The 14,639-nt window shown below is 59.1% G+C and overlaps 5 protein-coding genes across 5 annotated transcripts; all 5 read left to right on the top strand.

The window, feature by feature from the left end:
• Positions 1-1,209: 1,209 nt before the first annotated feature.
• Positions 1,210-3,348, top strand: LBRM_17_0270 (conserved hypothetical protein; the record flags this gene model as incomplete). Its single annotated transcript, XM_001563745.1, has 1 exon — positions 1,210-3,348. One exon carries the CDS (start codon positions 1,210-1,212, stop codon positions 3,346-3,348), a length of 2,139 nt encoding a protein of 712 aa, XP_001563795.1.
• An 897-nt stretch (positions 3,349-4,245) lies between these two features.
• On the top strand, positions 4,246-4,794 carry LBRM_17_0260 (putative histone H2A; the record flags this gene model as incomplete). The annotated part of the gene is made up of 1 exon (XM_001563744.1): positions 4,246-4,794. The coding sequence occupies one exon, from the start codon at positions 4,246-4,248 to the stop codon at positions 4,792-4,794; it is 549 nt and encodes a 182-aa protein (XP_001563794.1).
• Positions 4,795-8,146: 3,352 nt separating this feature from the next.
• LBRM_17_0250 (putative NADH-ubiquinone oxidoreductase,mitochondrial) lies at positions 8,147-8,971 on the top strand (the record flags this gene model as incomplete). Its single annotated transcript, XM_001563743.1, has 1 exon — positions 8,147-8,971. One exon carries the CDS (start codon positions 8,147-8,149, stop codon positions 8,969-8,971), a length of 825 nt encoding a protein of 274 aa, XP_001563793.1.
• Positions 8,972-9,903: 932 nt separating this feature from the next.
• LBRM_17_0240 (conserved hypothetical protein) lies at positions 9,904-12,363 on the top strand (the record flags this gene model as incomplete). Its single annotated transcript, XM_001563742.2, has 1 exon — positions 9,904-12,363. The coding sequence occupies one exon, from the start codon at positions 9,904-9,906 to the stop codon at positions 12,361-12,363; it is 2,460 nt and encodes an 819-aa protein (XP_001563792.2).
• Positions 12,364-14,279: 1,916 nt separating this feature from the next.
• Positions 14,280-14,639, top strand: CYSB (cystathionine beta-synthase; the record flags this gene model as incomplete). The annotated part of the gene is made up of 1 exon (XM_001563741.1): positions 14,280-14,639. A coding segment is annotated over one exon (360 nt), but the record flags the coding sequence as incomplete, so codon positions are not given.

Below are 14,639 nucleotides of genomic sequence, written 5' to 3'. Positions count from 1 at the left end.
ACGGCACACTGTTCCTGGGGACAATCTGCCGTCGCAGCCGCTGTGGATGTCCCGGTCTCGCCACGAGCCTTGTCGTGCGCCAGGCGACGTTGGAGCAAATATGCCTCCTTGGACACGTGCACCGCCTCGCACAGCAGCTGCGTGGTGCGGTACGTCTCGAAGCTGGTGAGGCAGAACATCGCGTTGTTCACCAGCACACGCGCGTAAAGGGTGAGGAAGGCGACGTCTTCACGGTTGTGGCCAAACTGGTCCTCATACCGCTGCTGCATAGCGTGCTGAACGGCGGTGCAGTCAGCGAAGGACTCCCTGCGCAGGGACATCGAAAGCTGCTGCCCCCACTCCCGCAGCGCAGGGTCAAAAGTCGGCTGCCCCCATTCCGCCAGGGAAGACGCCCACGCCTTGACCCGCTCCGTGATGCGCCCCACAAAGGATGTGAGCTGTAGGTGCTGCAACAGCTGGGCCGTGGTCGACGACCCTGATTCCGCTATTTCCGCCTTCGCAGCTAAGGTCGACGGTAAGTTTGCGGTGGGTCTGCGCAGCCGCCGCGGCGGTGTTGTCGCTGGAGTATTCGCCGCCGAACTTCCTGCAAGCGTCCCCCGTATAAAGTCTTTGCCCCATTTCCCGCGAGGGCGTATGCGCATCCGCAGCGGTGTGCTGGACTCCAACCAGTGCACAGTCAGTCAAGGAGGGCGCAACCACCTCCGTACATCTCTGACCGCAGTACGAGGGGACGCAGTTGTTGGGCGCGTTTTGTTTGCTCCTTTCTACCTAAAGTCCATCATCTCGTGCTAATTCCCCTTTTCCACTCTTCTCTCTCACGCGTGCGTGTTCGTGCTTGCCGCTTCTGCGCGTGCACCACAGCGTTGCCTTTTTTTTTCACAGAAACGATAGAGGCAAAGCGAGGCAACCGAGGGAGACACACTCAAGCACACACAGGGCCCGGGCAGTGCCACCACAGGAGCGAGCGCCGTGTCACCGTTGACACCCACTCCCCCCACTTCTTCCAGTCCCACCCCCGCCTCAGCAATCACGCGGTTTCTCGCTCCTACGCTTTCGATTACCTCGTTATTAGGGCAGAGATTTCATAGATTCAGCTACGCATACATAGATATACACCCTTGCGCGGCCGCCCTCCTCCCCCCTCCTTGCATCGGCTTGTGTTGCGTCTATTCCTTTCACTGGAGCGCTCGCGTAGGGACATGTGTTCCCATGACCGACGCCACACCGTTGTTGCAGGCCACGCATGCCAACTGCGTGTGCCCCGTGTGCCTGGACGTTTTCAAGGAGCCGGTATGCTTCCCCTGCGGCCACATCCTGTGCCGAGCCTGCGCTCTCCGCTGTATTGCAGCACGTCCGCGGTGTCCTCTGTGTAATCACGCGGTGCCGAACCCGCGCCACTGTGTGCCGCTGCCTCAGCTCTCCCTTTTCTGTATATTGGCGCGTGAGGTAGGGCTGCGTGCCAGCGGCCATCAGCGGAGGTCATCCGTGCAGAACGCAGAAAAGTGGTTTTCTAACAGTGGCCATGCTTCGTCTCTGAAGCGACAGCGAGGCGCCGCCGGGGATTATGCTCTTGAGGAAACGCAAGAAGACCACCACACGCCGCGGTCGCCACGGGGGTCACGGTCCCCACCACCAGAACAGCGGCCCTTCTTTACATTGCACGCGCCTCAGGCATCACACAGCGGCTCGAACGTGGGCGCTGCTACCGAGGACGCCACCACAAACCCTGCTAAGCAGGCAAATCTACCGGAGCTTCTGTGTGATGCCGTCGACGAGACGCAGCGACTGCACGGTGAGTCACCTTCGACATCACCGCCGATGGTGGGAGAGGATGGTGCTCTCTTGGGCGAAGCGCCGCACCCCTCGACTATTGCTCAGGTCACCACATCTTTGCCGTCTGCCGGCGCGCATTGTGCCGAGGGTGGCGGCGTGCTTGGACGAAGGCATAATCAACCACCGACATCCCCGTCGCCCTCAGCACTGTCATCCTCGCCTGCGCCATTCTCCACACCCCTTCAGCTGCTACGCACTCACCTCGCTGAGTTCTCAGGTCAGCTCGATTCAACGCCACGGCTGAGCTCGCTACCTCCCATCGCAAGTACTGTGGTCGAGGTGGCGAGCGCCACCGTCGTAGGAAGTGCCGTAGAGTGCAGTGGCCAGGCATCTTGGCGAGCCCTCCCTGCTGAAGATATTTCTGATTTGAAGAGCACCTCTACATGGAACCTGTGGAGACGCGGCCAGGGGGTGATACACTGCACACTCACCCCTCCTGCAGCACGGCTTCTTGCACGGCAAGCGAGGGTAGCTGCCAGGCCAGGTGAGATACAGATGGAGGCGACGTCATCAACCGCCCCATCGCGGTTTGGCGCTTCCACTGACACTGTCGGGTCATTCTTGCACCGCTCCGGCTGTTGCGCCCTCTGCAGCCTTGACGTTGTGCAGCGCACGGCGGTGCGACAGCGTCTGCAGCGGCTGCTGCGATCCCCAACGGCGCACTGTGATCCAGCTGAGTTGGCCGCGCAGACGGAGGAGAGCCTCTCGCGTTTGCTGGGGCCGCTGTGGGGTGTGTGCTGCGCGGTGCAGGGCCGCAGCAACAACAGCGCTCGAACACGGGTGCCGCCGAGCGGAGAAGAGTACGCGACAACCGAACTCGACGCGGCACAAGGGGAACACCGCTGCTGTGGTCGCGACGTGGTGACAGCGCACCACACCGCGGGCGTGGCGCATCACAATTGCCTAGCATGGGCGGGACTTCTCGACTTCTTCACCGATACATCTCGCGAGGACCTCTCCGGCGCCGCGGCTGCCGGGGTAAATCTCGTACCCGGCACGACCGCGTCGCTGCACATGACGGTGCCGCTGGAGGATCCTTTGGAGGTTCTCGCGTCGCACACATCGGGCCGCGTGGCTCGATGGCAGCTGCTGGCTGCAACTTTGTGGCACATGCAGAGACGGGAGATGGGTGCAGAGGGTAAACCACCGCAGTATGTAAAGACCCCTGGTGGAGGCAGCACAGAAGGCCCGCTGATGACCCCGCATTGTGCGCTGTGCGAAGGTGATACATCGCTGGTGGCCTCCAACTCTCGCTCTTTGACTTTTGGAGCCGGTCTGCGCACGTGCGAGGGCAGCTGTGGCCAGCAGTTCCACTACCCTTGCGCTCTGCTTGCTGGTGCCTCAGCCTGCCTAGTATTTGGCTTGGACGATGAGCACAATGTGCTGGCCGCCAGTGCAAGCGGATGCGTTCGCGATCGCAGCGCTAATGAGAAGTGCCGCGGGCGAGGACCTTCAGTGGAGGTTTGGTGCGGGAGCTGCCACGAGCGGCACAAGACCCGCTGCCGACGTATGTGAAGCGCAGGCGCAGGAGGGAGTTGGCAATGGCTGCTCTTCTAGTTTCATTCACGTTTTCTCTGGCGCTCTTCTTCTCTCGGGCATTCTGTTGCTCTCTCACGCCCATGTCCCCACTCCTCACCTGCCACTGCAGGCGGTGACGCAAGGTGTCGTTGCGCAGTAGTGCGAGGCTAAATAGGGAAAGAGAAGAGCGGCAGCAACAAGATCGGAGACACCCATACACGTGCACCGAGCATGCACTCCTACGAGCACCGGACACCCCAGCTACCCCGCTACTCCTCGCCATGGATTGACACGTCAGCCAAAGCACACACGCGTGCATCGATTTCCTTCTTGGGAGTGGGGTGGGGGGTGGGGGTTCGACAATGACAGCGACCCCCCCCCCTCTCCCCCCACCCCCCACTGGCGGTTCATCTTGTACGTATTCGCATTCTCCGCTCTCCCTCTCTCTCTTTCCACACCTTTGCCACTCATCTCCTCCCCCTCCCCCGCCCAACATCCCCATACCCACACGACATCAACCTTGTGTGCTGCCGCCCTCTATCTGTTTCCTTTTCTGATCGCCTTCTTACCACGCAGTCCATCTCTCGCGCACTGCTCGTCTCTGTTTCTTTCTCCCCCTACCCACCCATAGATACACACCTACCCACGCACCTCCCCACCACTTCGCCGTCACACCAGATTTACAACCACAGCGATCCTACACCCGCTCTCTCTGTTTTCCCCCTCCCCCTTTTTATCTTTTTATCTTTTTCGGTCTTCGCTCTCTCCTGCTGTGCACTCTACGTGCTGCTGGACGGCTTTGCACACGTGCCCATCCGCTGCGGAAAGCAGTACAGCCGAGCTGCTAGAGCGGCACTTATCTTTCTCGCTTTTCTCTCTCGAGCTCCCCATACAATGTCCTATACGGAAGAGGAACCCTCTGGCGTCCCGCCAATCCCGCCGCAGCCCCCAATGATGGGGCCTGGCTCTGCGACGGCCGATCAGACCAGTGTCGTCTCGGGCGGCAAGCTTGGAGGCAAGGGCAAGGGCAAGGGTAAGGGTAAGGGTAAGGGCAAGCGCGGTGGCAAGACTGGCGGCAAGGCTGGCCGTCGCGATCGCATGTCGCGCGCCGCGCGCGCCGAGTTGAACTTCCCTGTCGGTCGCATCCACTCTCGTCTGAAGGAGGGTCTCTACCGCAAGCAGCGCTGCGGTGCATCTGCCGCCATATACTGCGCCGCTCTGCTGGAGTACCTGACGACAGAGGTGATCGAGCTCTCCGGTGCGGCGGCGAAGGCGCAGAAGACAGAACGCATCAAGCCGCGCCACCTGTTGCTTGCCATTCGCGGCGATGAGGAGCTGAATCAGGTAGTGAGGGCGACCATCTCGCGCGGCGGTGTGGTGCCAAATCTGCACAAAGCACTCGAGAAAAAGTCCAAGAAGAAGAGCGCCAAGCGTGCAGCGTAACCCCTTCGCCCCGCCCTCTCTGTGAGATGGAGTCGCTGACCAAAAGTAGAAGAACGCATTGGCGTGCTCATGTGCTTCTCTTGAGTGTCGCTGTGCATGCACTGGTGCGCTGGCATGGACTAGGGAGAGCTGATCCGATAAGAAGGCCGCAGAGGTGTGTGCGCTTTTCCCTTATTTCCATTTTGGCGTTATCGTTGTCGTGGCGGCAGTGGGATGGGTGACAGCTTTGTGAGGGGTTGTGGTGGTGGTGGGGGTAGAGCTGGACGACCAAGTGAGCAGGCGAACAAGCGTGGTTGTCTGTGTAGTTGCTCTGTGCAACACAAATAGGCGCTGCCCGTCTGTGTATGGTCTGTCGTGGCGAGAGGGGCTGAGGGGAGGGGAGGAGGAGGAGGAGGGGCAGGGCTCTGCGGTGTGCGTACAAAAGGCGAAGTCTAAGCGAGACACGTTTTGCTTTTGCGTGCGTGCGTGTGTGTGTTTACTTTCCGCTACACACGCCTGCTTCACAGATCAATACACAACCTGGGGAGGCGGACAGCACACGTTTTTTTCCTTTTCCTTCCTTGCGGCATGTCTTGCGCCCCCTCTTCTCCATCCCCTCATCTCTCTCGCCTCCCCCTCTTCGCCCCCTTCTCTGTCCCTCACCTTCGCTGTCGCTCCCTCTCCCCCTCCGCACTTCGCCTCTCCTTGAGCGTTAGCCAGCCTTCATCAGGACTGCTTCCAACACTTTCTACATAGATGGTGCCTCTTTTATTTTTCTCCTTGCTGGTGTTTCCTCTCGCGTTCTTTGTCTCTTTCGTTGTCCGAGTCGCTGAGTACATCTTTCTCTGTGCATCTTCGCGATGGCTGACTGTACGTGTATCCAGAGAGGGAGAGCGAGATCGGCTTCTGCCGCAGCAGCGGAGGTGGCAGAGTCAGAGCCGGAAGTGCACGAGCCAGCGCAGTCATCTCTTGATGTGTGCGTGTGTGTGTGGCGAAGAGTGGTGATGATGTTGTGGTTGTTTTTTTCATGTCTGTGGCCGCGTGAAGTGCGCGGTGCGCCTCTTTATTTCATTTTGCCCTTCGCGTACGGCACACACACACACGCACACACCATATCGTACGCGTACAGCTGCACCGACGTAGACTAACTTCGTCTCTCCTCCCAATCCCTCCGCTCCGCTGTTGCCCACGCCTCCCTCTTTCCCTTTCTTTCGTTTTCTCCTCTTTCCCTTTCCCCTTTTTGCTCTCTCCCTCTCCTTGTTCGTCGTTAGAGTTGTGCGCGGCTGCGCGTGAGGCGCGTCGTGGCGGGTCCCCCCTTTTAAACGCCGGTGGTAGCCTTTTCCTTCTCTCTTTTCAGTTTTTTTCTCTACCTTTTTTTTGCTCCTGCTGCCCACGCTGAGGTTTTCGTTTGGTGCTGATGTGTCTCTCTCTCCATTTCTCCTGTGTGTGTGTGTGTGTGTGTGTGTGTGTGCTTAGAGTTGTGTGCGCATGAGTCTGAGTGGGGGGCCCATTCGCACCTCGAGACCCTACGTCGGCAAGCGCAGAGGGACACCCACTGACCAACATAAACCTAGTGGCTGGCGCGTCACCCGTTCTCTCTCCCGCGCGCACGGAAGATAGAAGCTGCATTGCCAACAGCTGTTACTTCAGCATGCTTCCCACTGCATGCATCTCGTTTCATCGATGGGGCAGGGTGGTGGTGGTGAGGAGGCACGTACCCGGACGGACACGCAGGGTGCAGGAGAGACACCGGCACTCAGGCCCGTGCCCACGTGCACATGCTTACGCGGTATTCGGTGCGAAGACCAGGCATGCGAAGGAGAGAGAGGCGAGCCCGTTGGCGCTGGTAGTGAGGATGCCTCGCTCCTCTTTCACGTCTTTGCGTGTGCGGGTGCGGCTGCGGGTTAGGCGTAAAAAAGAAACAGAATTGTGATGTGCAGCGAGGAAACGAAAAGGCATAAGCACATCAAGAGAGGGGAGAAGGTCTGCGCAGACGTGAGCCGAGTTGCGTTCGCGCATCTACACGTAACGACGGAGAGAGAAGAGGAGGAAACGCGTTGTCTCTCGATCTGGCGTGGTTCCCCCCTCCCCCTTTTCGCAAGTTACAGACGATGTCTTCCGTTTACGAGCCCGTCTTGGCTAAACTATCGAGGGAGGAGATGGACGGCTGAGTAGGAAGGGGTTCTCGGTCCTTTGAAATCTGCCCCGCATTTCAAAGATCTCTCCATGTTTCTCACTCTCCTCTCGGAGCTCTGTGCACAGAGCCCCCCTCTCTCTCCCTTCCTCTCCCCCACCACATGTCTCACGGGGTGGAGAGGAAAAGCAAAGACGGTGTTCCAGTCCCCTTCTTCGCGTCTGGCTGACGTGCGCTGCGTAGGCACGCGTAGGCTTGCACACATGTGCTTATCTCTGCCCTTTCTCGTTTTCGCACTCTGCCCCCATCTCCTCCTCCTCGCTGATTTGCCACCCTCTCCGGAGGGCACCCGCAAAGCAGCAGTAGACACCGATTGCCCACACCGACACGCTTTCGCCGCAACACTGACGTAAGCAAAGGTGGCCTCCTATCTGATTCGAGCAACCGCTCTTTTCGACCTTACGCCCACACACGCACGCTCGCCATACCCTTCCCATTCCTTCACCGGTTCCTTAGAGAAGCCTACGCGAGCAGAGTGTGCCCTTTTTGCAGCTGGCCAACGCGATTTGTCCGTCCTCTCCGCACGCCTACCTCCGTCTGACTTCCCTCAGCCCATTTTCTCTAGCAAAAAAGCGTGTGAAGTGGGGCCGTGGAAACGAGCGAAAAAAAAAAAGACGGAAGAACGGCTCGTCGTGTTACTCGTGCTGTCTGTACTTCTTCCCTTCTCACCACTTGGGGGGGGGGGTAACGGCGGCCTTCCTGGCAGGGGCATTCCCATTCCTGTTTGGTTTTACCGTCTTCGCACATACCCACCCACCCACCCACCCCGTCCACCGCCCACTTTCTCCGTCACGTCCGGCATTCTCAATTCAGCGCCTTTCTCTCCCTCTCTGACGGCCACAGTCGTCACCACATTTGCTACGAGCACTGTACTACCGCCTCTTTTTCCTCTTTGGCTCTTCTCTCTCTCTCTCTCGGCGTTTGTGTGCGTGCGAGCGATGTCGCTCCCTCCCCTTCCCCTTTCCTGCTGACACCCCCTTTTCGCTGCTTCGGCGTTGTGCTTCTCTTCTTACCCTTTGTGGTCCGCAGTCGTTGTTCAGTACTCGTACTGGCCGCCCTTCCTGTGCTCCCGTAGCTCGCGCTTGCTTGCTTCTCGCCTCATCGTTTCTTTCTCTTTCTTTGGCTGGATACCGCTGTCAGAGTCCCATGCTGTGTCTTACCCGACTGGCCTTGATGGCGATGCGCCGCGCCACTGCTGCCTCTGGCTCCGCGGGGGCGGTGGCGCCGACGGCCGCCAACTCGCTCACCAGCGCGGCGCTCCTCACGAATACATGCGCCATCCACGGTGAGGTGCGCCACCACAACACGGACTACGACAACACTCGCATTCCGTGGGACTTCACCACAGCCAGCTACGAGAAGATTCATCACGAGATCTTGCCGAAATTTCCACGCGGCAGGCGAATGTCGGCCACAATTCCGCTACTTCACCTTGCCCAGCAGCAGCAGGGCGGGTACATCCCGGTGACGGCCATGTACAAAATTGCGAAAATTTGTGAGGTGCCACCGATGCACGTCTTCGAGACTGTCACCTTCTACTCCATGTTCAACCGACACCCAGTCGGCAAGTACCACATTCAGTTCTGCCGCACCACCCCGTGCATGCTGTGTGGCGCCGACGAGCTGATAGAACGCACTATGCACTACCTGAACGTGCGCATGCACGGCACAACGAGTGACGGCCTTATTACAGTTGGTGAGATGGAGTGCCTCGGCGCATGTGTGAATGCACCCATGCTGGTGGTGAGTGACTACAGCAACCCACCGAACTTCTCGTACGACTACGTGGAGGACTTAACGTGGGACAGCATCAAGACACTCGTGGAAGACCTCCGTGGCGGAAAGCCTTTCAAGATCGGCCCGCAACGTCCGGATCGAAGGTGCGCCGAGCCGGCAGGTGGGCGCACATCGCTCCTGTTCAAAGAACCCCCAGGCCCGTACTGCCGCGACTTCGACGCCAAGCCGGAAGAGAAGAAGGCGGACGCCGCCCCGCCCAAGAAGTAGCGCTGCGCTTTCCTTCTCTCGTGCGTGTGTTTTCCTTCTGTTTTGCTTCCTCTGCCTCTGCGCACGCTTACGTCTGTGCGTGTGTGTGCGTGTGTGTGTTGCAGCCACCATGTCTGTAGAAGGAACGAACGCGACGGGAGAAACTCGTCGAACGCTCACTTACACACCCACACACACACACATGCTGAGGCATGGGGAGGGGGAGAGGGGCCTGCCCATCCGCGAGCAAGCCACTTTCTCTCTTTGTCTTCCCCGGGGGCGTTCATCTCTCTCTCTCTCTTTCTATCAACAGACATTTTGTGTGTGCATGCGCGTTTATGGGGAAGAGGGGGGGGGGGTGAGGCTGGATGGAGTCCAGTGGTGAAGGGCACATCGGGTGCTGCACACACGCCTATTCTCTCTCTCCTTTCCTCACTGATGGCGCTCCATGGTCATGTACGGGAGCCGATGCGTTTGGTCCTCCACCGTGACGTACAACCCCAAGCGACCTCTCTCTCTATTTAGGCACTTGTGGGTTGTACGTGCGGATAGATGTCTGCGTTTGAGCCTCACGGGTCCTCTGCACTTCTCTACGTCTTCCCCACTTTCTCCCATTTCATAAGCGCTGCTCCTCCGCCCCCGATCACCATCCCGGTAAGCTGACACAGTCGTGGATCTCATCTCCTCGCGCAACCGCACACCGGCAGGTGCGCAGCATCTTCTTTCTCTCTGTATCTCGTCTCTCTTCTCCCCCTTGGTGGGCACACGTGTGCGTGCATGCATGGCTGAGAGTATATGTGCCTTCGAGTAACACATAGTTGACCATACAGACAAACTGCCCAAGGGAGAGAGTGAGAGGGCGAACGTTCGAACTTGATCTTACCTGCACCTACACCGACACCTCTAACACCAGCGACCGAAAAGTTCAGGACAGCAGGCCGACGTCTTTGCGAATGTCAACCCCGCCGTCCCAAATGTCTGGCGCGGCCGGCTCCGCGACGTCGTCTGCAGCCAGGCAACCAGACGACGTCTCTGGGCTCATGGCGGCAATTCAGTGTGTGCTGGCAGAGCATAATGTTGCGGATGCTCGGTTTATTCTCGAGCTACCACCAACGGTTGCCGTTGCCGCGACTACTGACGACGACACCGTGCCGGTGATCCAGCGAGCGGGTAAGTTGTCGTCGGCGACTGCGCCGATCGGTCCTCCTGCCTTGAACACTGGAGGAGGCGCAGCCACCACTACGCTTCTGATGGGGATGCAGACCACCCCCGCTACTACCCCACCTCCTCTACCTGAGCATCAGCGACCCCCACCGCGCGCTCGGTCTCCAGCGCAGCAGCGATCTCCAACTCGGCAGCACCACGAGTCTCCTCTGAAGAATCTCTTTTTCTCATCCTCAACTCTGCAGCCAGGTGCCCCTGAGCTTAGTGACAGCGTGAACTCGCTCGGCTCCACGGCACGCCCAGCGCCGAACGCGACTGCCAGCGATGCGAGTGGAACCCGGGTTGCACCAGCTGCGATGATGCAGACGGAGCCGGCGAACACCATCCCCGCACAACAGCTGACGCAGTCGCGTCCGCCATCTCCGGTGGGCCCTGTTGATACCCTCACATCGGACGACGCCGCGGTTGCTCTCACAGGCGAGGCTACCGCAGGGATCTGCCACGTGTCACATCAGCTCGCGCATGACATAGCAGTAGCCGAGGTTCAAATGACACGGAGGGAAATTCTGCAGTCGTTTGTTGGCCGCAGCGCCATCCTCGACAATAGGCGGCAGCGCGAAGCCCAGATGCAGGCTCAGGCGTCAAAGCTGTCGCTGAACGGCATTCTGCATCCTACCGTGCCATTCAAGACTGGTGCGACTGGCTCAACTACTCGGCCGTCTTCACAGCCTCGCCGTGGTACTGCAACCCCAGCGGAGAAGACACCTGTGCGCGAATTCAGCGCTGATGCCGCCATCTCTAGTGGCTCAGTGGCGAGTACGCTCTCCACCGCCGTATCGTCTCCCTCTCCTCCGGAACCACCACAGCCGCAGCGTCGCGGCGTCGTGCGCCTGACTCCTCCGCCGCCGAGTGTGTCTCTCAACAGCGGTGGCTTTGGCGTCCGCGATCCGGCTGTGGGGGATAGCAGTTCCCTTCCCTCGCTCATATCATCTAAGAAACTTGCCGTGCCTGGCAAGACGCCCATCTTCAGCATTCTCAACAAGGACGGGACTCGGTTGCTCGACCATGGCGATGCCGAGGTAGCACTTGGGACATCGTTGTCTGGAGTGGTACCAACCGGAAGCACATGTGTAGCTGCAACGGGGGACGCTACGAATGGCTGTGGGGAAGCAGAGGCGAGTCAACCCACCGGCAACAGCAACAACGGCAATAATGGCACCTCCCACCGCCGTCACTCACGCCCTGGCAGCGTATCCCTCCTCGCCGACGACCGCGCACCACCGTCGCTGGTGCACGAGCCGCTGCTTGGGACGGCAGCAGAGGAGGAGGCGAACCGACAGCGCAGCATTCTTGTGCACACCCAGCCTCGTGCCGCCATGCCACTGACTCAGCCGCTGGAGGGTTCCAGTAGCAAGGTTAGTGGAGGGGCGCTGCCGAAGCTGTGGTCGGAACAGAGCAAGGACAACGCACGTCGCGCCTCGCAGCTGCATAACCAGTCGCGTCTATCGTACACGACGCAGCCGGACAACCTGCCAGTGTCCTCCAAGACGGTAACCACAGATGAGATCGGCAAGCACCAAACCGGCGCTGTCAGTGCTTTCTCCGTATCGCCTCCCCGCTCTCCGTGTTGGTCGCCGACCTCTTCAGCGGACACCACATCTGCTCGGGCTTCTCTGCGTGCCATGCTGCAGGAGCAGCAACTTCTGCAGGACGCCAGCCGCCGCGCCATGGAGGAGCACAATCGTCTCATGCAAGCAACTCGAGTCGCACGGGCGCCAGCGACCGCGTCGCCAAATTTGTTCGACACATCGAAGACCCCGTCGGGGGCGCTCGTGGCTCCACTAGTGCGCACCACAACGGCACCAGCCGGCGCCGCGGCTGCCGTACCGGCGGCAACGAAGGAGGATGACACAGCGTTCCGGAAAGCCGGCATCCCGCCCTCCCCGCGAGCGTCGCCGCCAGGACACAATGCGAGTGGCGTATCCGCGCCCAATGGATGCGGTATTCACGTTGTGAAGTTTACACTTCCCCATGCAGAGGAGGCGCGGCAGGCGGCGGTGCAGCAACTGTGTCGCAGCTCCTCCGGGACGCAGCACGTGAATAGCAAGGAGCGCTATCGAGCTCTCCTGGCCGCGCAGCAGAACGACTTCACCACGCACGAGGCGAAGTCGCAAAGCTACAAGGAGCTACTGGACCGCGCTGTGGAGTTCAATCGCTACCAGCAGCAGCAACGATCCAAGCCATCTTAGAGGGCTACCCAGCGGGTGTGCACCGAAATGTGTGTCGCTCGACGGCTCGTCGCGGTGGTGGTAGTGATCAAGACGCGTCTTCGTGTCCGCACCTGCCCGAGCAGGAGGGCTTATGTACATAGAAGCCGCGTAACGCATGTATTATTCTCAAGGGCTCTTTCTGTAGGGGGTGGACGTACACAGGCAGATATGAAGTGGGACTGGCTGGGATGCACGCAGAAATGGACCACGGCAAGCGCACACAGGGAGAAGGAGGAGCAGCAGCAGCAGCAGCACGCGCTGGCCACGCAATTTTCCCTGTTCTCTTTTGATGGTTGTGTTGTGGACGACATGCCGCCACACAAGACAGGGAGGCGAGCGAGAAGCATAAAGGGGCACGAGTAACGACAGGAGGCAGAGGGAAGAAGGAGGGAGACAAAGGTGAACGGGGTGAGTTGATACCGCGAGCGAAAAGGGCGAGAGCAAGAGCAGCATCATCGACAAGAAGGCGACTGCTCCTTCTCCCTCCCCCGCGCGCCAGTGTGTGTGTGTGTGTGTGTGTGTGTGTGTGTGTGTGTGTGTGTGTGTGCGTGTATGTGTGCTGCTCCCCCCTCCTCGTCCGACCTCTCTCTACTTGACTTCTGGCGTGGGCTTTCGTTTCCGTTACTTTTCACCGTCCTTCTGCGGCACTTTCGCTTATCCTTCATTCATTTCTCTCTCTCTCTCTCTGTCACGCACAAGTGCGCAGGCGAGGAGGACACCTTTCTCCCTCTCGCTCTCCTTCCCACTTTGCATCCCCCCTCCCCTCCTCCCCTCCACCCCTCCACCCCTCCCCCCACCAGTCGTCAGCACGTCTCCTCCGTTTTTTTTTTTCTTTTGCCCTTTTACGTCTTTTCGTTTCTCTCGTTTTTACCGTAATGGAAAAGGTGAGCAGCTTCGGCACCGCCGCCACACCAGCACGCAGATGCATACCGGGCGCCTCTCTCGCTCTCTATTCGCTCGCCTCGCTCTGCCACCGCTATTGCTGTACTCCGCTGCACCGCATGCCTTTTTCTCGTTTATTGTTTAGTTTGTTCTTCCGCCGTATCGCTGTATACTCTCGCTTGACAACATATACCCCCTTACATCCCACCTCACGTCTTCCTCGCTGTCAACCTCGCTCGGCCTATCAAGTGAGAAGCTCAGCGACTGTGAAGAGGGAGGAGAGGGATTACGAGTGACTGCGTGGGCACATATATGTGTATCTCTCTCTCCGTGCGTGTGCGCATGTATGTTAGATAGTGATACTTGTTCGTTGATCTCGCATGTGGGCGGCAGTTTTCTCTATGATGGTTGAGCGTGTGTGTGTGTGTGTGTGTGTGCGTAGGGCAGCCATCGTTGACGCCGACTAGCGCTGGAAAATGTCTTCAAAAGCGAAGAAAAATAGTCAAAGCGAAGTGAAGCGCATCACCGCTGTCTCTCTTGGGTGCCCAGCGCCTTTGCGTCTCTGTGCGTACACACCGACACGTTTTGTGAGGCTTCTTCCCTTCTTCTTTTCTTCAGCCACGGACACCATGCACTCACTCTGGGAAACTGCCCGTCATCGAGTGGCTCCATCGCTCTCTGCTTTCCAGTCGGTCCTTCCCCGCCCGCACTATACGAGCTGGCCAGCGGGGCAGGTGTTACCCCTCTCCTCCAACCCGCGTCACTGCATCGTTGTGCGTGCCGTTCTCATCCTCATCAGCTTTGCTCTTTCTCTCTCTCTCTGTTTCGCCCTGCACCCTCCCCTTTGCCTTCCGTCGTGTGTCCCTTTTCCCCATTGTTTGTGTGTCTGCCACATCTTGTTCCCCCCCTCCACCACAACAGCAACCGCCTTTCTGTCATCTCTCTTTTGCTTGAAACAAAGACTTATCGTTTCTTGCCGCTCCGCTTATTCTCTTGCCTCTCGTGAATCATAAATGACTTCCGCTAATCCCCACGATCACATTCTCTCCGACGCCCTTGAGGCGGTCGGAAACACTCCATGCATTCGGCTGAATCGTGTCCCGCAGAGACACGGCATTCAGTGCGAGGTTGTGGCCAAGTGTGAGTTCCTCAACCCCGGCGGCAGCGTAAAGGATCGCATTGGCAAGCAGATGGTCGCCGATGCCGAGAAGAATGGGACTCTCAAGCCAGGCTCGGTGATTGTGGAGGCCACGAGCGGCAACACTGGTATTGGCCTCTCAATGGCGGCGGCGATCCGCGGCTACCGCATAGTGATTACGATGCCCAAAAAAATGTCTCACGAGAAGGAGACGACCCTGAAGTCCCTCGGAGCC

This window comes from Leishmania braziliensis, chromosome 17 (assembly GCF_000002845.2).
Source record: "Leishmania braziliensis MHOM/BR/75/M2904 complete genome, chromosome 17".
Lineage (NCBI taxonomy): Eukaryota > Euglenozoa > Kinetoplastea > Trypanosomatida > Trypanosomatidae > Leishmania > Leishmania braziliensis.
This window is presented reverse-complemented; position numbering and strand designations above follow the sequence as displayed.